The sequence below is a fragment of the Anolis sagrei genome, chromosome 2 (genome assembly GCF_037176765.1).
Source record: "Anolis sagrei isolate rAnoSag1 chromosome 2, rAnoSag1.mat, whole genome shotgun sequence".
Classification (NCBI taxonomy): Eukaryota; Metazoa; Chordata; class Lepidosauria; order Squamata; family Dactyloidae; genus Anolis; species Anolis sagrei.
In genome coordinates this window covers 63,893,266-63,919,945 of record NC_090022.1, presented here as the reverse complement: position 1 = coordinate 63,919,945, position 26,680 = coordinate 63,893,266, and the positions used below count along the sequence as shown (strand labels likewise).

General features: G+C 38.0%; 1 protein-coding gene across 1 annotated transcript in view; it reads left to right on the top strand.

The window, feature by feature from the left end:
* CFAP92 (cilia and flagella associated protein 92 (putative)) overlaps positions 1-26,680 on the top strand; it is a 47,276-nt gene that overhangs the window by 13,081 nt on the left and 7,515 nt on the right. The window contains exons 5-10 of the mRNA XM_067464788.1: positions 2,622-2,797; positions 10,814-10,984; positions 16,594-16,778; positions 17,874-18,775; positions 23,421-23,615; positions 25,884-26,166. Of these exons, the coding sequence (XP_067320889.1) occupies positions 2,622-2,797; positions 10,814-10,984; positions 16,594-16,778; positions 17,874-18,775; positions 23,421-23,615; positions 25,884-26,166 (1,912 nt within the window). The remainder of the gene's footprint in view (positions 1-2,621; positions 2,798-10,813; positions 10,985-16,593; positions 16,779-17,873; positions 18,776-23,420; positions 23,616-25,883; positions 26,167-26,680) is intronic.

Sequence of the window (26,680 nt, the reverse complement as noted above, 5' to 3'; positions counted from 1 at the left end):
GCCTTTTCCGTGGTGGCCCCCCGACTCTGGAACACCCTCCCCAAAGACCTTAGACAGGCCCCTACATTGGCTGTCTTCAGAAAGAACTTGAAGACCTGGCTTTTCCGATGCGCCTTCCCAGAGTAGGAAATCTCCACTACCAAGTCCCATAAGCACTTTATCAGAACCAATGATTGCTGCACATCGCACATCGCACTTGCCCTGGAAGCCCTATATACACCTCCTGTCACATCAGCACTTTTAATCTTGTACCCATTGCTCTGGCCCGGCCCAGTTTTATTGTGTTTAGTGTATTGTGCCTGTTGTTTATTTTGCTTCATTCTGTTTTTAATTGTTTGATTTGCTTAGATTGTATTGTTGTGTTGTGTGTTGAGGCCTCGGCCTGTGTAAGCCGCATCGAATCCTTCGGGAGATGCTAGCGGGGTACAAATAAAGTTTAATAATAATAATAATAATAGTTACTGGGTGCAAGATTGGGGCTATAAGAGGGGTGGCTTAAAACATCCCAACCAAATGAAGTCAATAACTCTTGGGTTGCATGAGTGGTGTGCAAACGCACATTGCCACGAAGGAGACAGGCTCCCACTGTCAACATCCCACAATGTTTGTTTTGGATGGCTCTGCGAAGTTTCTTCATTGTCTCACAATATATTCCATACCTATTTTGTCACATGCTGTCTTGACATTATGCCCTCTCTATAAACCGAAATGATTTCACGATGAATTGCAGCAGCATTCATGCCCTTAGCATTTAGGTAGAGTATTACAGCGAGAATTTCGCACTTGGAGAGAAACGGAATGAGGACACTCATCTCTAACCTTCACCCACAACACCACTCGATGAGCTACTGACGACTGGCACTGCTCATTAGCTTCCGCTGGCTCTACATTACACCGCAGTGATACCAACTTCCCCGAGAAAATTCCCCATGAGAACTACATGCTTTGTAACCTTTCTTTCTGGATAACCCTCATATTTTTGACTTGTTGAATATTAATACATGTCTGTATATGAGAGATAGATTGTGTGTTGACCCTAAAATTAAGGGTAGCAGCCAAGATGGCTGGAAATTCCCAAACAGCATAAACATGTCACAGAAGCCATGGTTTCTAATCAATCTCCTATTGATGTGTTTCAAGATCTCCTATTATGTGTTTCAAAGATGTCTGTAGAGGCAACAGTGGAAACAAAGTGGTAGCAATCTGATATTTTGTTAGTGTATTTGAATGTTAGTATGTTTTTTTGTTAGTATGTTTTTTTTCAAAAATTCCATGTTTGTTGTTAATATATAGAATCTGTTTTTGCAGTTTGAAACCCCTAGAAAAACATCTTGAGTAATTTGTATTTAGATAAAAAATTGGATTAAAATAATTTAATTTAATAATGTTGTGTTTCAGCTTTATATGACATTCACAGTTTTCTAATTGTTAGAGCAACAAGAATATCATTACTAAAAAGCCATAGGTGAACAAAAATCACAACTCATACCCACAATGTATATAAGTAAAGGTAAAGGTTTACCCTTGACATTAAGTCTAAATGAGTCCGACTCTTGGGGGTGGTGCTCATTTCCACTTCTAAGCTGAAGAGCTGTCATTGTCCATAGACACCTCCAAGGTCATGTGGCTGGCATGACTGCATGTGTCATTAGCTTCCTGCCAAAGCAGTACCTATTGATCTATTCACATTTGCATGTTTTTGAACTGCTAGGTTGGCAGAAGCTGGGGCTAACAACAGGAGCTCACCCTGTCCCATAGGTTTGAACCACCAACCTTCAGATCAGCACGTTTTGCAGCTTAACGGTTTAACCTGCTGTGCCACCATGGCCCCTATGTATATGTATATATACATATCTATAAATGTGTGTGTGTGTGTATATATATGTGTGTGTGTATACAATGTATATATATATGAATATAAATAATGTGATAATTCCACTTATTAACTCTTGCTTCAGAAAACCTTTTTTTGCATTTTAACTCAGTAATTAATTTTCAATTTTATGCTTGCTCGTGATTTAAATTCTGATTAGATATAACTTAAACATAATACCTATTGACTGTCATTTTAATTTTTATTAGAAATAATGAATATGCAGCTTCTTTGAATCTATGTATATTATTTATTTAGAACTTTTATATCCCATTCTTCTCTACTTCCATGGAGGAACCCAGAACTGCTAACAACAGCAAAAATTCAATGTTACACAATAAATAACATTTTAAAAGCAACATACATAATAAATAAGTTATAAAATACATATAAAAGACAGTTCGCCGAGTTAAAACCATTGTTAAATTTCAAAACTAACTTTAGTATTGTTTATGCTCTTGTCAAAATTCTCAATGTTCATGTTTTTACCATGTTCAAGTAATACTTCTGAATTTTTGTTATGTGTATGCATATATCTGTGTCAGTCATATTGTAATATCTGCCTTGCTTTCCAAAATCTAAGCCCAGTTAACTTGAGAGTTAATATGGTTTACTACATACAAATCCTTGTGATTTTCTACATTAGATTACTACTTTAATTTTTTCTATTAAATCACCATGCATTTATAATGTTTCCCCACTAAACTTCAGGACCTTTCTTTCTCTCCTTCCTTTGTTTCTCTTCAAGCATGGTCAGTTTTTCTGGGAGCATACCTTCTTCTCTTAAGGAAAGAACTATCCAGGAGGGCAAAGTTATAAAGCAGAAGCACAATTTAAAATCTTGTGTCAGGATTTCAAGCTCTGCAAAGTCGGCAACAATCCATGGAGCAACCCATGGAGAGAAGAATGAATCAGCGGCTGGAGGTGAGTGTAGAAATGATAGTATAATCCTGTGACTGAAAGTTTACTTGGAAGTACATCTAATTGAACTTACTGAGGCTTATTACCAAATTAATGTATTTAGATTTGAAGTCTTATGTGCTATAAATTAGGAGCCCAGTTGGGATAGCAAGAGAGTACTTCCTACCTATTACAGTAAAGGGGTTGCGAAAACACGAAGGCCCAAATTCATGTCCAGAGTCAACATGATGTAGTGGTCTGATCATTGAATGAAGTCTCTGGAAACAGGGGTTCAAAGTCCCTTTGGCCATGGAAACCCACTGGGTGACCCTGAGCAAGTCACACTCTCTCAGCCTCAGGCACCACCGTCTGAACAAACCTTACCAAGAATACCCAGTCATTAGTCTGCTTTAGGATCACTGTAAGATGGAAATGACTTCAAGACACATTATAAATAAGAACAAAAATAAAAAATCAGCTCCTAGTCTTAGTTTGTGTAAACTGTATCATTTGCCAAATGCTAAATCAACCCATGTTTGAATCTCATTGATTGTGCTTTGTTTGGGACTAGCAATTAGTTTAGGCTTAAGTCTACAAAAGTAGGTGATGCCTTGCTAAACAAAGAAAAAGTTTGATAAGGTGGCTTTAAATTAACAATGATATAATGTGTTATTTTCTTCCATATTATAATCAGATATGCCTTTGTATTTGTCCTGCAATATATTGTTTGTATTGTATATGTTATTGTACATGTGTTATGTGTGGTTGTATTATTATTGTTTTTATTGTTGTTACTGTTATCAACATCTTTATTTCTTTCCCGTCTTTCTCCCCATAGGGACTCAAGGCGGCTAACAAATATAACTCATTTAAAATAAGACAGAAAATTAAAAAAAAAACACACACACACAATTAAACATTTGAAGGGGGATACAAAATTCAAAATCCAGTTAAAATACAATAAATACCATTGAAATACATTGAAAGCCCACCACCCCATTCAAAAATCCCACCTAAAGCCTCCCCAGCACTGTGCCTATCATCCTCAGCAATTTATTTTATCTGGCCACATACTTTGGACAGAGGATCCTCTCCTAAAGCCGTTGTTAAAGCTTGCTGGTCCTTTGGGGAATTGATCATTGCTACGGATGTGGTCCTTCCTTTAATGGAAGCAAAAGTAAAGAGAGTTGTAAAGATCTTTTTTTAGCCTACGTTTCCTGCGTATAGATTAAGAGCAGGCATTTCTGCGTGCTGATGGGGAAGGGGCTCTCTTTGCGGAGCGTAGCTCTTTAGTACTCCTGTCTTGTTTGAATTTCTGCTTTAGTCCCCTTTTCCCATGACTCCAAAGATCCATGACTTACAAGATCAGTTCCAGGCGTTGCATCTTAATCCTCAAGTTGCCGCTTCCCTTACAATGAAGGCACTTGGAATTCTGTCTTCTGTACATTTTTGATAAGCATCTACAGAGTTTCTGCACTTTGCTTGCTCGTGACATTCATGCCTGGTGCAGAGTGATTGGATTTCTTTTTCATTGTATTTTGAACTGTGTTTTAATTTTTCCCTGTGCCTGATAAACATTTAACAGACCCAGGGTCACATAGGCCCATATCATTAGTTAATCAGGATGCAAATATTTTATCTGCTATAATAGCCAATAGAATGAATAAATGCATGTACAAGTATATAAAAAAGATCAGTGTGGGTTTGTAAAAGGAAGACAAATGTCAAATTTGATAGGGAGAGTATTAAATAAAATTTGTGTGGTTCAAGAGAGAAAGACAAAAATTGAGGTATTATCATTAGATATATTTAAAGCGTTTGATTGTGTGGAATGGTGGACATTAAGGGAGATTAAGAACAAATTTGGAATGGGAAGTAGAATAAAAGGATTATTAGAAAAATACTATTCAAGAAATTCAGCGGTAGTAGCGATAAATGATGGGGTGACAAAAGCAATAAAAGTAACAAGGGGAACAAGGTTGCCCTCTATCACCAATTTTGTTTGCCATGGTGATAGAATTATTTGCAAATGCCATTAGGAAATATAAGAACTTAGAAGAGGTAGGAATAAAAGAAAAGCAGAAGATGAGCTTATTTGCCGATAATACATTGTTATTTATTGAAAATATAGTAGGTAAAATGGATAAAATAAAGGATCATTTAGAGATGTTTGGGAAAACAACGGGTCTACAAGTTAAGTGGAGTAAATCGGAAATGATGTTATTTAATGAAAAGAATCAGGGGAGCTGAGGGATGATTTATTGTGGCCGCCAATTTGAAAGGAACCAGTATTCAGGAGATTTTACCCCAGTTCCCAATTTTTAAGAAGACTTAGCCAATTTGCAATGGAGGTTGCCGATTAGGAACCAAATTTACCATCAAGTTAGGAGGGAGGCTGTTCAATTGCACCTCCTCCTTTATTAAGAAAGTAATAACTTAGTAGTAATTACACTGTATATACTGTAGCGTGACTGGAGAGAAGAATGTAGATTTATTTGGTTACTTTTCCCTACGTTTCTGCCACCACTTGAGGTAAGTTGTAATATTGTGAGAAATGGCACTTGGTACACAGAATAGACAGAGCTGAGGCAATCTTCAAATAAAAGTTAACAATTTTATTAAGTACACAGCGTGTGGTTGCAAGACGTAACTTTTCCTTGTTGCACTTGGAATAATACTTGTAACTTTAACAGTTCATTCTTTCAAGTAACACAGTATCTTTCTGACGTAGAGCACTTGTTTCCGACAAAGTTTCCATACAGGGATGTTTCCCTGAGTTGATCCTCCCTGGATCAAATACTAAGTAAACTATTCTTTAGCCTCTCCTTAGACTAAAAGAACACCGGCTATGTTTCACCATTCGGCTGCACTAGCCTGAGAAACTTCCAATAGCCAAACCCAGCTTTTCAAAGCCTCAAAGCTTTGCTTCACAAGTCACTCCGCCACCTTTCCTTTCCTTCTCTCCCAACTCCTAACTCCTCACTCCTCTGAACCTAACTCCTGACTGCTCACTACTCTAAACCTAAATCCCCAACTGATTTTTTAACCGTCGTTTTTTCAAACTCTCCCCTCTAAGCTCCTCCCACTTCCCTCTCTCCTGCATCGGTCTCCATGGCAACGCACATGGAGGACTCCTCTGACTTAGGCCGCTCCAGCCTTACTGCAGCCAATCTAAACACAAATACAGTTAAAATTATACAATTTATAATCAACTCCTGTACATTTAATTATACAAAGAAAGAAGAAAAAGACTTTATAGAACAGAGCAAAGTGGAAATTAGAATTAAGAATAAATTAAAATACCTGGGAGTAATAATAACAAAGGACTTAAAAGAAATGTAGTAGCATTAAGAAAAGTAGTTCAAAAAATTAATAGAGTATGGAAATATACATTTATCTTGGTTTGGAAAGATAGCATTAGTAAAAATGAAAATACTTCAAAGATAAATTTTGTATTTAGAATGCTGCCACTTCAGATTACAGAAGAAGAAGAATAGAATCATAGAATCAAAGAGTTGGAAGAGACCTCATGGGCCATCCAGTCCAACCCCCTGCCAAGAAGCAGGAATATTGCATTCAAATCACCCCTGACAAATGGCCATCCAGCCTCTGCTTAAAAGCTTCCAAAGAAGGAGCCTCCACCACACTCCGGGGCAGAGAGTTCCACTGCTGAACGGCTCTCACAGTCAGGAAGTTCTTCCTAATGTTCAGATGGAATCTCCTCTCTTGTAGTTTGAAGCCATTGTTCCGCGTCCTAGTCTCCAAGGACGCAGAAAACAAGCTTGCTCCCTCCTCCCTGTGGCTTCCTCTCACATATTTATACATGGCTATCATATCTCCTCTCAGCCTTCTCTTCTTCAGGTTAAACATGCCCAGCTCCCCAAGCCGCTCCTCATAGGGCTTGTTCTCCAGACCCTTGATCATTTTAGTCGCCCTCCTCTGGACACATTCCAGCTTGTCAATATCTCTCTTGAATTGTGGTGCCCAGAATTGGACACAATATTCCAGATGTGGTCTAACCAAAGCAGAATAGAGGGGTAGCATTACTTCCTTAGATCTAGACACTATGCTCCTATTGATGCAGGCCAAAATCCCATTGGCTTTTTTTGCCGCCACATCACATTGTTGGCTCATGTTTAACTTGTTGTCCAAGAGGACTCCAAGATCTTTTTCACACGTACTGCTCTCGAGCCAGGCGTCACCCATTCTGTATCTTTGCATTTCATTTTTTCTGCCAAAGTGGAGTATCTTGCATTTGTCACTGTTGAACTTCATTTTGTTAGTTTTGGCCCATCTCTCTAATCTGTCAAGATCGTTTTGAATCTTGCTCCTGTCCTCTGGACTATTGGCTATCCCTCCCAATTTGGTGTCATCTGCAAACTTGATGATCATGCCTTCTAGCCCTTCATCTAAGTCATTAATAAAGATGTTGAACAGGACCGGGCCCAGGATGGAACCCTGCGGCACTCCACTTGTCACTTCTTTCCAAGATGAAGAGGAAGCATTAGTGAGCACTCTCTGTGTTTGTCCACTTAACCAATTACAGATCCACCTCACCGTAGTTTTGCCTAGCCCACATTGGACTAGTTTCCTTGCCAGAAGGTCATGGGGGACCTTGTCGAAGGCCTTACTGAAATCCAGGTACGCTACATCCACGGCATTCCCCGCATCTACCCAGCTTGTAACTCTATCGAAGAAAGAGATCAGATTAGTCTGGCATGACTTGTTTTTGATAAATCCATGTTGACTATTAGCGATGACTGCACTTGTTTCTAAGTGTTTGCAGACCGCTTCCTTAACAATCTTTTCCAGAATCTTGCCCGGTATCGACGTGAGGCTGACCGGACGATAGTTGTTTGGGTCATCCTTTTTTCCCTTCTTGAAGATTGGGACCACATTGGCCCTCCTCCAATCTGCTGGAACTTCTCCCGTTCTCCAAGAACTCTCAAAGATGGTTGCCAATGGTTCCGAAATGACTTCCGCTAGTTCAATACTCTGGGGTGTAGTTGATCCGGCCCTGGGGACTTGAACTCATTAAGAGCGGCCAGGTATTCCTGGACGACTTCTTTCCCAATTTGGGGTTGGATGTCCTCCAATCCCTCATCCACTCCATCTTGCTGAGGTTGAAGACTCTCTTTTTGTGAGAAGACCGAGGCAAAGAAGGCATTAAGTAGTTCTGCCTTTTCCCTATCCCCTTTCAGCATTGCCCCATCTTCTCCTCGAAGAAGTCCTATCGCCTCCTTGTTTTTCCTTTTTCTACTGACATAAGAATAGAAGCCCTTTTTATTGTTTTTAATGTCCCTGGCAAGTCTGAGCTCGTTTTTTGCTTTAGCCTTGCGGACCTTTTCCCTACAGGTGTTGGCTATTTGTTTGAATTCTTCTTTGGTGATTTCTCCCTTTTTCCACTTCTTGTGCATGTCTCTTTTGTGTCTTAGCACAGTTAGAAGTTCTTTGGACATCCATTCTGGCTTCTTTGCACTTGTCCTATTTTTTCTCTTTGTTGGCACGGTTTGCAGTTGCGCCTTGACTATTTCACTCTTGAGAAATTCCCATCCATCCGTAACTCCCTTGTCTTTTAGTATCTGTGTCCACGGAATGCTGCTCAGCGTTTCCTTCATTTTTTGGAAATCAGCTCTCCTAAAGTCCAAAATGCGGGTTTGACTTGTCTTAGTTTCGGCCTTCCTTTGTACCTCAAATTGCAGAGCTAAATAGATGGCAACAAATGATAAATAAATATTGTAATGGTAGTAAAAGAAATAGATTAAACAAACAGTTATGGTACAGATCACAAAAAGGAGGAGGATTAGCACTCCCTAATATCAAAAAATATTATGAAGCAAGTAGATTAAGATTGGTTATAGAAGGAATGATAAAAAAGAGGGAGTAGATTGGCTAAGTAAGGATTCGGAAAAAGTGGAGGAAGAAATCTGGAATATATTTTTTTAAAGAGTTTACGAGAAAAGAAACTAGGGAAATTAGAAACCCAATGTTGAGTAATATATTAGAAGTATGGAACAGATATAGGAGAATGTTAATAGAGGATGGTTCAATAATAACCCCAATTATAATGGAAAAGAAATTTCCATTTTTTTTAAAAAAGTAAAGGATAGAGTTAAGAGGAAACAATTAGACAAAATAGGGGATTGGATAAAGATTGGAATGAAGAAGGAAATGATTATGGAAGAATTTAGAGAAATAAAATTGACATGGTTCCATTGTGTACTATTAGAACAATGTTTTAAAACTGGGTAAAAAAATAATAAAAACAGAAGTAAGCTTAAACAATTCAAACAAATAATACAACATAGAAGAGCTATAGAGGAGCATAAAAACTTAAAAGGAATAACTAGTAAAGTATATAAGATTATAATTGAAATAAAGGAAGGAAAAACAAAATACAACATCCTCAAGGAGGTCTGGGAAGAAGATTTAGGGATAAAAATAAATGAAACAGAGTGGCAACAATTATGGAGACACAGACATCTAAAAATTTATCAATCCAGGTTAAAGAAAATTCCTATAAGTTAATATGGAAATGGTACCTAACACCAATAAGAATAGCAAATATAAATAAAAACTACTCAAAAAATGCTGGAGAGGATGCCAAGAATCAGGAACATATATACATATGTGGTGGCAATGTAAATAATTTTGGGGGGGGGGGGGAAGTATTTAGAGAAATAGAAGGTATAATGAACATTAAAATAGAAAGAAGTCCTAGTATAGCTTTATTATCATTTTATAATAATAAACAATTGAAAAAAGAGGATAAAGATGTGATAACAAACTTATTAACAATAGCAAGACTGCTTATAGCAAGGAATTGGAAAAGAGAAATAAATATACAAATAGAGGAGTGGTATAAATAATGATAAGCTGACATGTATATTAAAAGTTAAAAGAGATATATGGAAACAAAGTGATTTTGATGATGTATGGAGAAAATTTATTGAAAAAGGATTTAAAAAGAAAGAAGGAAAGTTACCTCCAGAAGAAGAATTGAAATTTTGGATAGATGATATGTAAAAGCTGTGGCTTGGGGCGGGGGAGCACAGTGGTGAGGGCTAGATAATATGTATAAGCAGAAAAGTAACACTAGATGCCAAAAGTTAAAGTATGGTAGGTTGTATTTAATGATATGTATCTGCTGTAAAATAAACAATGTATAACAAAAAAAGGGTGGGGGGGGGGGAGAAAGAGTAAAAAGTGCTACTCTTGGTCAAATGCTTGACTTTCTAGGTCTTTACTGACCAAGATAAATAACAAAGAGCCACTGACATAAACAATAAGTGTTGTTACCTGTGAGGTCTAAGATGGCGTATTCTTCCTCCCTCTGTCCCATCAAATAGTAGTACTTGCAATAAAAAGAAAAAAACAAAACAAAAAAACCAAAAAAAAAACCCAAAACAAAACAAAACAAAAAAACCCAGGAAAAATGAGATGGGGAAAGATGGTGGTGATTATTACAAAAAGTTACATTTTTAAATGCCACCTTTTGGAATTCTTCTCTTGCCAAGAGAATCTTTTATCTAGCCTTGCACTGGGATGAGTTGCCCAAGGTCTCCCAGTGGTTTACCATAGCTGAGCAGGGATTTGAACCCGGGTTTCCAGAGTCATATTCCAGTGCTCAAACCATCTACCATTCTGGCTGACTACAAAGCATTTCAGAAAGATGGAGCCAATTTGAAATCACGATATCTCTGCAATTACAAACATTCCATGAATGAAACTATTACCACCTGAAAGGACGAGCATAGGGTTTGCTTATGTGCCTCTCTCAGCACATAACCAAACCCTAGCCTTAGTCATAACATAAGGCCTAATAAGATATTTTCCACTTGCAGAGTTATATTTTAGATTTGTTTCTGGCTGATGGTGGTTAATAAAACTTGATTACTTGGTAACTTATTAAACTATTTGTAAATTTTTGTGTAATTGTAACATGTCCATCATTTTGAAACACGCTGTATTACAGAGTAGGATTACCCAGACTCGTCAGATGTTGTATTTATCTTGTTTATCTGCCATCTTCTCTTCCAGTTCTGCTCCAGTTATCAGAAAGAAGGAAAACAATACGGAAAACTAGCTTTGAAAAAAAACCTGTACTGAATTCTCGTAGATCATTGGCTAAAGAAGCTGCTGCTCAAGCAGCATTTGCAAGGAAATTTGGAATAGCATTTTTGCAGCTTAACCTCATGCCCCTACTCACAGGTATTTTTCTCCTTTCAGTATTGGTTACAGAAGTGGTCAAACATAGATTGTTTGTTTATTTCACTGATTAAAATGTTCAAGTGATTTTCCATAAAAGAGACTATGGAAAAAGTGCATTCCTTCTGCTCTAAGCTTTGTGATGAAAATGTGTTGATATGGTTTCCCAAGAGGTTTCCTGTTGTGGGTATGATATATTCAAATTGACAGAAGCCTGATATCATGCCTGATGCTATGTCAAGAGTTGGGTGATGTTTCATAGTTGTCACAATACAGCTGATTAATAGCTCTTTTGTTGAACAGGTGATGATGAATTGTTGGATGGAACAGAGGAGCTTTGAAAATAAACCTGCAAAAATTACTATCCTGAGAAAAAAGGAGCAACACCTTTCCAGTCCACCTGTTTATAGTTGTTTATGTTTAGTAATCAATCCCTAGGAGGCAAAAAAGAAATAATTGACTTTCTTCTTGGTCATAAAACTTTCCTACTGGTTTCCTGATGACAAATGTTGATAGTTTGGGATTAGGAAACAAGCCAAGGGACTCTTTGTGTAGATAGTTCTGGCCTTTTGTGCAAATTCAGTAGTAACTATCTTGCCTGTGGAAGCACACTTATTGTAGCTTGAGGAAATAAATTATACTTGCCTTTCTCTTCCCCTAGTGAGTAGGCCTTGAAGACAGATGGTCTCATGAGGTAGAGGAGGGGTAATACCTTTTATGCTTTTATGTGACAGATCTTTTTACGTAAAGCTGAGTGTTATTTTCAGTTCCCTTCATGATTCAGTAAATGCCAGCAGTGTGTAGATTCTGTGCAGATGGTAGATCACGGATATTGAGGTCTAGATAAGACTGATGAGAGTTTTGGTAGGAAGGTGGCAGTGATGCATTGGTGCTAGAATAGTGGGGAGGAGAGCTATGGGTCTGTTATTTAGAAGACTATTTCCTAGTGGATACAATTTGTCTGGACTCACTCAGCCACAGACATTTGTGGTGTTGGGAGCTTGCTGGGCTCTCATAGTTAAATGTGTGTGTTGAAAACAAAAAAGTGAATTTTAAGTGCTGGCTGATGACAAAGTATTACAAAGCTGAGCCAGGATTAGGAAATTTAACTCAGAAATTCAAAATTAAATTGTGACTTAATCAGAAAGATTAGGAACTCTATAGTGAACAGTGTGTATATAGTTGTGGAATAACAATCTATCCAGGACAGAAGATGAATAAATGTTTGAATAGTTTAAAATGCCATCCTAAGTCATATTTAAAAAGGCAATATGGTTTCTGAGATGAGTCATTCTGGTATTTGTTAAAGTTTGTAAATGAGATCTTATTAAGTAAGGGATATCTGGCATATTAACAAAAAGGTTGTTAGGGTGGAATACAAATAAATAAATAAATAAATAAATAAATAAATATTACATGGCTGACAAATTGGAATGACAGGGGAGTGTTTCATTGTCTGAATTTGTTTTGCTTACAGAAAGTAAAAGCCTGCGGGTTAAAAAATCTATTGCTTCACGCCACTGCCGATTAAGCAGTGGGCATTGAATGTAGGCTTGCCTCATATATGTTTTTACTAGAATAGGAGGATCATCTATATATTCTCATGCACCCTATAATTCCCAACCACCATAGCTACAAGCAGATGGTTGGCAATTGCTCTGCATTTATTTTGTCCTGCTGATATGTAGAGCAGAGTCAATAAGGAACAATGACAGCAGTAACATTTCATACGGTTGCATGCCAAGACATGGTCGCTTAAAGGGAAAACACTTTGAAAAAGCTTTCGAGATAAAGAGAGCATTCTTCAATGTGTAGAACACATTGTTTTGAGAGTTTTGACTATTGTTAAAAGCTTAATCAGGGTATTTCCCCAGCATGCTATGCTGTTAAGCAGTTTCAGCTCATACAGGTTTTCAAGCTTTGAGTGCATTATTTTTGACATCTTTGCTGAACAGCAGAGATTGCCTGAGAGGTAAAATATTTCGCTGTAAGTTCACTTTCATTAGAAATGCAAGGGCACATAGCAACAGCAGCAGTCCCCCGAGAACGCATGCTGCTTTGCTGGTTTAGTTGACACCTTGCATACAAAATTACCTTCCCGCTGCATCTTTCCTGATGTTTTGTTCTTAATTAAAGCTGAAGCTTCAAGGGCAATGATAAATTAATTGAATGGCTGTCTGGTAGATTCAGAGCTTCTTTCATTCTTTTTCCTATACAGTTTAATTTTATTCATCCAAAGCTACTGATATTTAAAGTTACAAGCTTTTTCCATGCAATTGTTTTGGAGTTAAAGCCTGTCTGTAAAGGAGGTGCCACAATGCATACTAAAAACATTCCAGCATTCTCCTTCCTTTGCTGCTGCATATAGACAAAGTTCGTTTTAAGACGACAGTTCCTTCAAATTGCCACCTCTTCTGGAAACATTTCTCCTGCCGATCTTTAGGCTCCCCCTCCTGGTGCCCTATGAAATATCCAAATCAGATGACACCTTCAGAAATTAGCCTTTGACAAACCTTTTAAATTCTAGCTTCCCTTTTTATTCAGTTGATGACATCCAGAACATATCTTCTTTAGAAGGGGATGACTGAGAATTCACGAAGGAGGAAGGAGGAGAGAATGTCTGAAGTAGGGTAGCCAAAGGGCAGCCCTAGGGACACATGTGCCCTGCCAGGGAAATGTGTATGGTCCTTAACCCATGCACACTCTCAGAAATGTATCCCATTTACAGAAGAGTGAATCTTCTCTCCTTCCTGCCCCCAAAAGTGGCCATATACTTTTTAAGTTGCAGGATCCTTCCACTTTGTGTGTACTCCCCCTCCCCTCTCAATTTTTCAAAACCAGAATTGGTTTTCTATCCACCTGCAGCTTTACTTTCCAATTTTGGCATTTTTAGCAGACTCTGGCCCCTTTCTCCAGTTACCACACTGTTCTGAAGGATTGTTAAACAGGTATCGAATGGGAAGATACTCTGGGAATTCCTTGAAAGCTGCCATAGTGGTTAAAATGGTTAAAGAAGTCATAGCAAATGTGGATTAAGACTAGATTAAAGTTGATGGTGACTTCTAAACTATTGAAAGATGAAACACCCGGGGGAGGAGATGCTTATAGACATAAAACTTAAAACTGGATTGGGTGGTATATGATAAAAACATCTACTGTAATATGAAGTGAGGACAAATGTGGCCCTAGAGGAATGCTTTCTTTAAGGAACAGTGATTTGATGGATGGGAAAAGTCTAGGCAGTACAAATTTATCCAATATGTATTAGTCATGTTAGGGAAGAAATTTACATAACTTCATCAAAGGCATTGCTTTGGTAGTAAGAAGGTGATTCACTCACTCTTGATATTGCTTTAACTGCCAGGACTGTATCCTGTGTAATCTTGGGATTGGTAGTTTCAGGAAGCAGTTATAATACTCTCCTAGAGGGCTGTGATTCTGTACTCCAATGGCAGCAAAAGAGGAGGTATAATCAAACAGTATGGATACACTAGGAGCAAACATCTACACTGATGGAAGGTATCTGGAGGAACTTGGTTCTCCCCTTCCTGTCAGTACATCATTCAACAGCAGTTCCTAGCACCAACACTTTCCCAATGACTTGCATGTCTCCATACTTGTGCTTGATACTGGGGGCCCTTGGCTATTCTTCCTCAATGGATGGGAGGAAGGAGGCGAGAGAGTTTATTTATAGTACATGATACATTTTGGAACACACTCTTATTTTACAAAAGAATGTGTGGCCATAAGTAACTCACAATGTGCAGACCCAGTTGTGAGCAAGAGCAGTGAAGGGATCTAAGAGCCGTAGCAAACTAGGATTTTGCGAGAGCAAACTAAGCCAGCACGAGCAATGCTCCGCCTCTTTCTCCGCCTATTTCCCTTTGCTAGGGCAGCGTTGCGAGCATACGCTCGTGCCGCAGCAAACTACAGGAAGCTTGCGCTCGGTCTTGCTCCGAAGCCCCGCCTTTTTCCCCCCGAGGCTGCTCTCTCTCTTGCTAGCGTGCCTGTTTTCCATTGCTGAGGGCAGGGATGCGAGCGTACGCTCACAGTTGAATTCTGCCAACTGCGAGAGTACACTCGCATCACTTCCCTAGCAAGAGAAAACAGGCACACTAGCAAGAGAGAGAGCAGCCTCGAGGGAAAAAAGGCGGGGCTTCGGAGCGAGCTCGAGCACAAGTTCGCTCTCGCTTCCAGTAGTTTGCTACGGCTCTTAATATGGATTGGCCAAATTGCCATGAGATCTGAATGTTGATTGATGAAATTCCCTACCCAGCCTTCCTGCCTTTTCAACAGGGAGTCCAGAAGCTCTGTGTGGATATCAAAGCAACCTCAAGACTCCAATCAGCAATAAGGTTTTGTCGAAAGCTATCATGGCCGGAATCACTGGGTTGTTGCAGGTTTTTCGGGCTGTGTAGCCATGTTCTAGAAGCATTATCTCCTGACATTTCACCTGCATTTGTGGCAGGCATCCTCAGAGGTTGTGAGGTCTGTTGGAAACTTGGAAAACTCAAACACAGGGGAACTCCAGACAAGAAACAATCAGGATCAGTTAATCATCTCTCAACAAAGGATTCCCCTAGGCAGGAACAAGCCACACCTAAAAACTGTCAGGCCATCAAATGCTAATCAAGGTGGCCAATTGAAACATTCACACCTAGCTCCAACAGCCAAGAGTTCTTTTTTCCACCCTGGACTTTACACAGATATATAAACCTATTTTTTCCCTAGTTTCCAACAGACCTTACAACCTCTGAGGATGCCTGCCACAGATGTAGGTGAAACATTAGGAGAGAATGCTTCTAGAACATGTCCACACAGCCCGAAAAACTTACAACAACCTAGTGCTTCTGGCCATGAAAGCCTTCGACAAAACCTTATTGCTGATTGGAGCCTTGAGCCTGCTTTGATATTCAGTGTCCAACAGTCATTGTGGTACAGCAATTGAGAGTTGGTCCATACATGGAAGCATTTATGTGTAAAATTGAACCTATTTAACCATGAACATGCTATTTGATTCTAGATTAATCATTTTCAGTCTCAAGTCCTTCTCGGGGGTATTGTGAAAATTGGACAAGGGTAGGGAATTGTTCCAATCTGCTGAAAGGCAAGACAGACCAAATGCCATAAGCTAAGTATAAGGAACAGTGGAACTCATTAAGACAGTATGCAGTGTTTGTTGAATTAAAAGAAATGGTCACATGAAGTCAAATATGTGGTGGTTTCCAAGCAATTCCTTTTACAAATTGATTTGAATCTAATGAACAGATTTTTTTTTTTAAAAAAAACAACAAATCAAAACACATAGCACCCCAAGGCATGGTATTTAATGTTGTTCTTTTGTTGTTATTTCTGTTTATTGCTTCTTGGAACAGTTCTTCTTTGCAACACTATCTGGGTTGGTAAGAGCAATGCAGAGCTTAGCAGTTTTGTTCTTGCTTTCCTCATTTTTAAGCTTCTTGTCACTTGCTTAAGTTGCTGAAGTGGCCACAGTGTTGGTGTGATCCATCTGGAAAACATGCTGCTCAACAGGGATGCAGAACATCATGCTTTTAAAGCACAGCTGTTTCTGCAGTCATTATATACATTCAGTTCCCCTGCTCCTCTTCCAGGAGAATGCTATGTGGCAAGTCAACTGAGAGAGAAGTCCTTTAAAATTTTTGATGCATACATAAGCTTCTCAGTGGATAAGGCACTCTTGACCGAGAAACAGAAACGAGAATTGAACCCACTGATAATCAAGATTAAGTCAGCAAGGGGCTTACCAGCCACTCCTGTTCCAATTGAAGTGTTGCAGGTAATTCAGAGCATTCTTCCGTTTGGTTCTGCTTATCTAAGTAACAAGTGCCATTCTCAGAGAAAAGAGCAAAATGGGCTTTTCTAATTTGTGGGTTTTGATTTATAAAGAGTGACAGTCAGCCCTTCACATTCACTGGGGTTAGGATCCCAGGACTCCCGTGAATGGGAAAAACCATGAATAAAGAAATTGATTTTTTTTTTACCTGAGAGACCAACCCATAAATAGGTATCAAGACAAGACAGTGTAGAACTTTGTGACACTCCGTGACATAAATATAATGGAGTTAAGCAGACGTTTCTCATCATTCACTTTTGAAGTTCATGTATCAGATATTGGCAGAGGCACTCAATGCTGTCTTAGGTATGAGATCCAGAAGACTACAGTAATTGATGGTGTGCTTAACACCGGGTTCAAGAGGAACGTAGACTCACATTACTACTGTGTCTGTTTTTCCTGATAATAATCTTCAGAACTAAAAGAAATTGTAGCCTCCAAATATAACCAGAGATGAGACAAATTATGTATGTTGTGACCAGCCAACTGCATAATGACTGTTCCTATGTGAAATGTTTTTATTTCCTGTGGAGGCCTACCATGTTGTATTGGCAGTAGGTATGAAGAATGGGTATGAAATTCAGGAGGGACTTTTTCAGTTGAGTTTTTCTCAGCGTGAGATGTGGAGCCACTGCTTGTGGTCTCTGTGGCCTCATCTACACTGCCATAGAACGCACTTTCATTATGCAGTTTAACTGCACTGAACCGCATTATACGAGTCTACCCTGCCATATAATGCAGTTCAATGTACTTAAACTTCATTATGAAACTGCATTGTACGGCAGTGTAGATGAGGCCTGTGTTTAGTCTCTCTAGCTGCCAATTTGATTTCAGCAAACTTCTCCTTAATAAAGTTTTTGACGTTTTAGCTGAGTTTTTGCACAGTAGTGGCAATGTACTATTACTATTTGTAGCTGTTTATTGCAAAGTAATTGACCTACTTGTAGAAAAGCAGGGTTTTATTTTGGATGTAGAGGCAGGGAGGTGATTTAAATAACCAAAGTATTTACAAAATAATATTCTTTCTCTTTTTGGCAGAAGTCATGTGTTCCTGTTTATTGCAAATACAAATTCCATAACATGCCTCCCCATCAAACTCAGGGTCGAGATCATGGAACTGAAGTCTTCTTTAAGGATATGAATGTGATTCTGATAGGCACATTAAAACCTGGAGAACTGAGTGAATATCTCAGAGGGCCACCTCTGGAAATTGAAGTTCATGACCGAGACAAGAAAATGGAAGCAATCAAATCAAAGCCTTCTTTGTTTGGTGAGGAGCCAGGAGACAGCAAAATCAGTAGTTTGAGTTTCAACAACATCAGTTTTAGATACATGCTTCAGAGTTCTGTTTCAGAAGAGATTTGGCATCCTTATGGGGTAGCAAGAATCAGCCTGGTTGACTTACTGCTGGGTGAGAAGACCTTGAATTTCATTGTACCCATTCAGAACTGCTCAGTCCAGGATACCACTGTTTGCCAGGGAGAAAATATTGCTGAGAAGGATAAGGGAGGAGATGGCTCCCAAGTTATCCAGTTACCGATGGGCCATTACGTGAATGCAGAGTCACACCTTAAAGTGAGGGTTGAAATAACTATACCGTTAAGTCCAGAGGATGACTTAGATGACTCCGAAACCACACATTGCCCCTATGGTTGCATCATCTATATTTTTGACTATAAAAATACATCACTCTTAAGTTACTTGCTGGAGGAGATTACAAAAATTAATGCGGAAGCTCTGCAGCTTGATCCTTATCCCGTGCCCATAATTCTAAGATCTCTCAATACTTTGAAACTAGACCATAAACTTCCTTATGAAGACATTTCTCAATTGGATATTATTACTGGATTTCACATAATGGATGGGTCCATTCATCTATTCATCTTGGAAGGCCTCAAGAACAAAGGACTTAAGAAACTGTGGAATAAAAGGATTGATAGGTAATCAAAACCATTTTATTAACACACCTGTTTTCTTCTGTAGTTATCTTTTGCAAAGATAAGTTATTGAGATCTCGTATTTACTATACTGGTTAAGGTCTCACAGCACATCAGTAGATGTGGCTGTCTGTTCTGATCTGACCCTCAATATCCATTGTAAAATCCACGGAGCGCTGCAGAGCTGGCAAGTGGGGAATGATGCCCACAAGTGAGCTGCAGTGCAAGGATCAGAAGCAGGCACCTCTCCAATGTTGTGTCTCATCTCCTTGCCCCACTGCAGCTTGCTGGCAGGAGAGGACTGGTTGTGTTACATTTCAGCACCTGCTCAGCAGCCCCACAGAAGACCATCCCAGGCTAAATTATATGGTGGGTTTGGGGGTCTTTTACAATGGTATTATGATTGCAAATGTGAAAAGGAAAGATTTACAAGGTTGTATAAATAACCTATGAATAATAAGTTGCCAGCCGCTGTTGATAGGTGGGATATACGTTATAGTTTCTGAAGTTCTTGCTCTCTTTTTTCTGTAGGTAGATAATAAATCTAAGATATAGCTATAAACCTACTATATTTTTATTTATCTTAGAGAAATATTTGTTTAATTGCTTTAGTGTCTGTTGAAGTACCTCATTCTCCTCTAAAGTGAGTTCTCAAATAGCAGGAGATTAAAATCAAATGATTTAATCTTTCAGATGGTGGTGCTTTTGCTGGGCCATGCTACTTCTAAATGGATTTCTTTTACATATTAGTGCACACATAACTAATATGTTGGAGAGGAAGCTTTGAACAAAATTATCAGCACTACCATTTGCAGAAACTCTTTATTTAGCAAGTCCCTATCATGTAGCTGATCATTCATGTGGGCATAGGAGGTGGTTTTCTAGGATCCATGCGTGCAACAATATGACTATGGATGCTATAAAGGCGAGGTGTATGGCAAAACAACAATAACTGGACAAGGGTAAAACAGATCCCACCAACTGTCCCTCCAATATAAAGAATTCACTGGCACCTATATAACGTTTGAGGGGATGTCGCTCTAATTAACTTTCGCTGCCACCATAACAAATGTACAGGAACACTCTAGCTGTTTAAAATATTAAAATGCTTTTTAAGACCACAAAACACTGTGTTTTCTTATTTGCTTCTTTAAAGGAAATCTAGTTGAGGTTGCAAAGGAAAAAAACCTATAGCCACAAAGGCACACTGGACTCAGGCTTTTTGAGTTTTAAAATAAACAAGGAAAGTTTATTGATAAAATACAAGAGAAAGTAAATGCTGTCTAATAAGCTTGGCTGTTACAGAGAAAATGTTCTTGTCTTTAAAGCGTAATGGTTACATGTAAATGGTTCTTTCTTTGTTACAACACAGAGATTTTTCTCTCTTTAAAACAAACAGTACACTTGACAGGATCTGAATCTCTGCCAAGATACAACTGTAGCTTAGCTACCCTCAACTGTGGCCTAGCTAACTACACCCCAGCTATCCCTCCCTGATAGCTGTTCCAGTTTGCTACAGCTTCTAGTCGCTGGCAAACCTAAGGCAAACTGCCTTCTCTAAACTAATCTCCAAACACGAACTCCTAAACTGCCTTCCTACTCTAATCTCTAACAACAACAGACTGACTGAAAAAGCCTCCTTCTTTCCCTCCAAACCTTGCTAAACTCCGCCCCCTTTCTAAACCAATCCTGGCTGTTCTAATTCTAACTCAGGCCTTCCAAAGCTGCAACTAACTGGCCTGCTTCTCCTAGGCCCTGCCACCCAGGCTGGAAAGGTAAGGGATCTTTACAGATGCCATCAAAAAACAGGTCTGGCCAGACCAAATGTGGCAATATTTAGGGTTCATGCTGTATTTTAATCAAGTATCGGTGAAATATCCAATAAATCTATGAAAATAATGAGAGTTTGATAAAAGTCCTGCTTAGTACAGTCATTTCATGCTGTTGGTCATGCTCTCTAAGCTTCAATGTGATATGGAGCATGCATTTCATGTCAACCTTCATGTTAGGAGCAAATGTAGATCCTATTTTCCAGAGCTTGAAAAAAAATTACATTGTGGACTATGGCCCCTAGAATTAGTGGGCAGGCATGGTAATCGTTTGCAGCAATCACATGAATCCTTTTTAAAGCATAAGTTGAAAGCTATGGAGTGGGCTGTTGTAGAGGTGAGACATTAACGCCGATACTTAATTTTTAAGTCATTTCTTCTATTGCAAAACACAATTACCATCTCATCTTGTTCAGTCTTCATAAGCTTTTACGACCCATTTGAGCTGTTCGTAATCAAATGTCCTGAAACAACAGGTTCCTGTTCTGTTCATTTTGCGATTATAAACCAGTCTTTTTTCAGTAATTCTTTGGTTATTTTTCTCTCTCTTCAGTAATCCTCCCTGAGCTAAACCACTCTGGTGCTCGGAAGATAATAGAAAGAAGTCATGAAGGACTTCAATTTCATGCTTCCATGCTAACGCTCTAATGTACCAATGTTGCAAAGACAGTCTCGGCCACTGCCCCTTTTTAAAGGAGAGTTGTATTAACAGAATAGAGAATGGAGGAGGCAATTTTAAAGGCCAAGGCGGAATATGGTTCATAGCTTTTCAGAGAATTGCAAGTAATATTGTCGTCATTTCCAATGGTTCATGTATGGTAATTTTTTTGTTCTCTGCTTGCTGCTTCAAGTAAGCTTTGCACCTCCCTCATGCTGTTAAGTTTTTTTAAATATCTTACATACAGAGTAAATCCAGGTATGTTACAGTTAAGACAGTTACCATATATGCCTGAGTATAAGCCGAGGCACCTAATTTTTCCACAAAAAACTGGGAAAATGTATTGCCTCAAGCATAAGCCGAGGGTGAGAAATGCAGCAGCTACTGGTACATTTCAAAATAAAAATAGGTACCAATAAAATTATATTAAATTGAGGCATCAGTAGGTTAAATGTTTTTGAATATTTACATAAAACTGTAATTTAAGATAAGACTGTCCAACTCATTAAATCATTATTCTAACCTTCTTCAATGAAAATGTGCTTATGTATCCTTCCAATAATAAGAGTAAAATAATAAATGTAATAAAATAATAATAATAGAGTAAAATAATGGAAATGTAATAACAGTAATAATACATTAAAATAATAAATGTAATAATAATAATAAATAGAATAAAATAATATAAATGTCATAATAACAAAATAATAGCGTAAAATAATAAGTGTAATAATAAATAGAGTGAAACAATAAATATAATAATAGAGTAAAATAATAAATGTAATAAAATAATAATAGAGTAAAATAATGTAATTGTTATACTAATAATAAATAGAGTAAAATAATAAATAACTTGGACTTGAGTATAAACCGAGGGAGCTTTTTCAGTTTAAAAAAAGAGCTTAAAATTTGGTTTATACTGGAGTATATACAGCACTTATCCCCTGGACAGTGTGACTAACTTTAGATCATTTCTTTCAGTGCCCTACTTTAATTATGACTAAATATGGATCTAGTCGAATAGCCTATCTTGAATGACACACTTTTATAAATGTTATCTATACTCCTGCACTTTAGTTTGGCTCACCCCACCAATCTTGACATTTTATCGCCAAGGTATTCTCTTTAGATTAGCACACTTGAATTTTTGCACTTTCCCTCGGCTCTACTTAAGAATTCTTTATGCTACTTGAGCCCAGACTTAGCCCGATTATGTTTATCAGCCATTATATTGTTTTAATGTTATTGTTGTTGTGCTTGTGTTGTGTTTTTATTTGATTGATTTTACTGCTGTTGTTTTATCTGTGATTTTGGGCTTGTTCCCATGTAAGCTGCCCTAAGTCCCCTTGGCGAGGTGGTGGCAGGGTATAAAAATAAAGTTGTTGTTGTTACTATTATTATTATTATTGTTATTCAAGACCTGTCTATTGTATTTACTATTGGTTGGTTTGCAAGTTGGGTCCCATCTCAAATATTATCATTATATACATTTAAGCCACAGCCAATCTCATTTGTTCCTTTTTCTCCCTTTTCTCTTGAGCTGAAAAGAGTGGGTTGTTTTAATTCAAATCCCTCAATTATTTTAAGTTGTATAATGTAGGATATACGTTCCAAGTTTGGTCCAGATCCACCAAAACATGTAGGAGACTTTGAGATACAAACTAGTAAACATACATATATACATTGATTATATATATATATATATTCCACTTTGTAGTTTGTTGATTCCATTTTTCAGCAAGGAGAAACCTTTACCTTTACATTTGTTTGTTGTTTCCAGGCATTGAATGTTTGACTTGTGTCTGTGTTTACTGGAATTGGCACATAGTCCTTTCGGGGAGATAGGATGGAATACAAATCAAGTATTATTACTATTACTATTATTGTTGTTGTTGTTGTTATTATTATTATTATTATTATTTAAAGAACATAGAGGTGAAGTTTGTAATGAACAAAGGTTTTAGTGTTATAAGATATACATTTATTATTCAAATATATTAATTGTTGATCATTTAGTACTTGTTTTTTTTATTTTACAGGAGGATTACATGCATATAAAATACCTCTATTTGGAAGCTGAAAAGTAAAGTACATAGAAGTTCGAAAATAAGATTATAAAACATTTGATTAATCATGCAATCCTCTTTCTTGTTTGTTATAGATTGCAAGAAGCTAAACGTGGAAGATTACAAATATTCTATAACTCACAGCTGTCTTTTCATCAACGCCTGTACACAGATCTTGAAGCTATTGTGTATCACATTCGCCTCTGCAAGTCTCTCACTACTATCATGAAGCAGTCATTGCTGTATATCAGGGATATGGTTCCTCAGCCATGTTTTGAAGCTTTGATCAGGTTAGCATGTGTTTGGATTTCTGACATACTGTTTAAAGCTCTCTCTTCACTACCTCCTATCAGAAAAAGAATGTTTGCATTATTTTTAAAATTTGCAATATGGATGATATCTGATATTACAACTGGAGTCAAGTGTATTTCCGGATGTTCCTTAGGAGGGAAGCATCATGGCACACTGCTTCAATAATTTGATGTAGTTGAATTTGAGACTTTTTGCTATTATATGACATTCAGAAGAAATTGTAAACCTAATCCCAGGTTGGTCTGTGTGCTAAACCTCCATTTTGTCTGGATTAAACCTCTGGTATTTCACATGCCTCCCATCCAATCCCATAGTTCACATATTCAATCTGTGATTGAGGACTTTGACACATTCCCTGAATTAGTTGAAAAGGTGAGATAAAACTGTATTGTGATGAGACCAAAACCCTTTAAATAAAGTCCAGGTGACTTTATTTAAATGTTTAAAAGTATAGGGTGCTATACTGAGCCTTAAGAAAGTCTACAAACTAAGACCCCTGAGACTGAGTGCTACAGTAAGACCCCCTTAACTATGAAACTCATCTCTTTGCCCAGAGGGGAAAATAGTCTCTCTAGAATTTGCTAAGTCCTCCAGGTAATCCTGTGGTATTTTTGTGTAGATGTACTGTGAGTTTGTCATTGACAAATTTGCTTAGATGTTGAGCCACTTAGCCTGCCAATATCTATGTCTGTGCTACAGATACAAAATTAGGGAACCTTCTCAAGCCCAGAACATGATGTAATTCTTTCAGGTTTGGATGGCACATGTTGTATTTACAACTGGGCACATTACACTGAATGCTGTTGCTCATCATTTGCAGCTATTTAGCGTGAAGCATTGGGACAGCATCTCACGGTTGGAGGCTATCTCTCAAAAACTGGATTAGTAGGTTTGATACCAAAATCATAGGTGTAATGAAGGCGAAACACTGTTCTGCTGAGGCATAAGGAATGGGTGAAAAGGTTTTTAAAATACCAACCTGTTCGTGCTGTTGACCTCTGACAATATGTAAAGGCACATGAGTAATGTGTGATGGTAAAAAAATGAAGATTTATTCCTCTACTGAGAAAATGTATCTTTTGAAACGTAGCCAAATATTGCTTTAAATTGTTTACTTAATCATGCCCAGAACCTGTTCGCATCTTTTCATGGCTGGGTGACAGTGTGGATACATGCAAGTATGGAAGACTGACCTCCAAATGTTGTGAAATATAAGTGCTGTCAGGATACATTTTCCACATCAGTAAATGGAGGTTGAAGCCATTAAGGATGCTGAGTTCCTCTTATGACAAGGTGCTTCTGAGGGGCCATGAAAATTGTGGAATGGCAACAGTATTGCTTTCTTCACTTTCTAGATCAGTGGTTCCCAAACCTTTTCAGCCATAGAACCTTTCAGAAAACTGTTTTCTCCCATGCAACCCTAACTCTGCCCCTAAACATTGTGAACCCACAACATTCTTCCTTTTTTTCACCCCTTCTGTTACCTGGATGTTTTGTATTATGGAGTAGGTTTGAAAATACAGAGGAAACATTTTAAATATAACCACAAACCTGTATTTTGCTACAAGATAATATTGGCTATAACCACAAACATTTATTTTGGTACAGGAAAATACTGAATTCACACCTAAAGCAATGAATGAAATTATTTCATTTTTGTACTTAAAATAGTTTTGAAAATGGTATTGTGTCTCACCGCTGAATGTATAAGTAATATGAAGTGGCATCCAATTCATTTCTAAATTTGTTTTTGGTGTAAGCCTAAGCCAAATAGCCATATTTCCATCTATATGTGGATATGAAGAGAAGCATTGCTTGGATCGCCTTTCCAGCTACTGAAAGCTGAACATCTATTAGTCATACCCATTCAGTGGTGCAGCCTCAGAAAATCCCGTGATATGGTCACTACGTGGTCACCATAAGTCAGGGACATCTTGAAGAAGCACAACAGAGGACATGTCAACCCTTTATTTTACCTTCTGGGAATATTGGTCATGGAGCCATTCTTAGGATGTGATGCTGAATAGTTTTATTCCTGTTCATGGTTTCCTTTCTTTTTAATGTATGTAATAAAAACTGAATTTTAGACTTTTCTATCATGCTCTACTCTAAGAGCACATATTCTAAATAAAACGATATTTTAAAAAATAGTTTTATTCTTTCTGACACTAATCTAAAAGAAAACATTGCATTTTTGTGGACCAAAACATTGTCATTTCCTCCTATTAAATCTCTTTCTTCTCCAGGCTTGATTACATCTGCCAGGTTACAAAGTTAAGGGATGTGATCCGTCACAATCTTTTGCCTTCTGCAGAAATGATTACAATACTGAGCCGAGAGTTTGGCATTCCTCTTGGTAAAGATGACCTATTTATTGAGCAGTACACAACTATCTCAGAGAAATTTAGTATTCCAGTCAAGTGTTTGCACAAGAGACGAGATATGCGTTCCCCTTTGGATAACCAGAATGAAGAGTACATAATGAGAAAAAGAGAAATGGAAAATCGGACTCCACAAGACTATATTCAGGTGAGTGTAAGACTGAGATTATTTCAATATTCTTGTGCTAGAATGTTAAGGAACTGATATTGCATCATGTGCATGGAGGATTGTTACCTAGACATCAGCATACATTATGCAAACATATGTACCCAGAGCATGCTTTTTCCCCTTTTAATCCAATCTACAGTACTGGTAAGGCCAAAATACCTTAAATGCACCATATCCAGTCTGAGCTTGAAAGCTAAGCAGGGTTACCCCAGTTAGTACTTGGATGGGAACTGCTGATGAATACCAGGCACTGCAGGTTACATTTCTGAAGGAATAACTGGCAAAGCCACGGCTGGGTGTTTCGTGCCCAAGAAAGCCCCCTGAAATTTATAAGGTTGCCTCAGTTAACAGGCAAATTGAAGATGTGCACAAACACAGTTTTAGTACAAACTTGCAAAAGTATTGTGTCAAGTGCTCCTGGGATGAAAAATCTCATTCTGATGCCATACATAAACAAAACCCTCCCATGTGCATCTTGTATATTATCAGCATG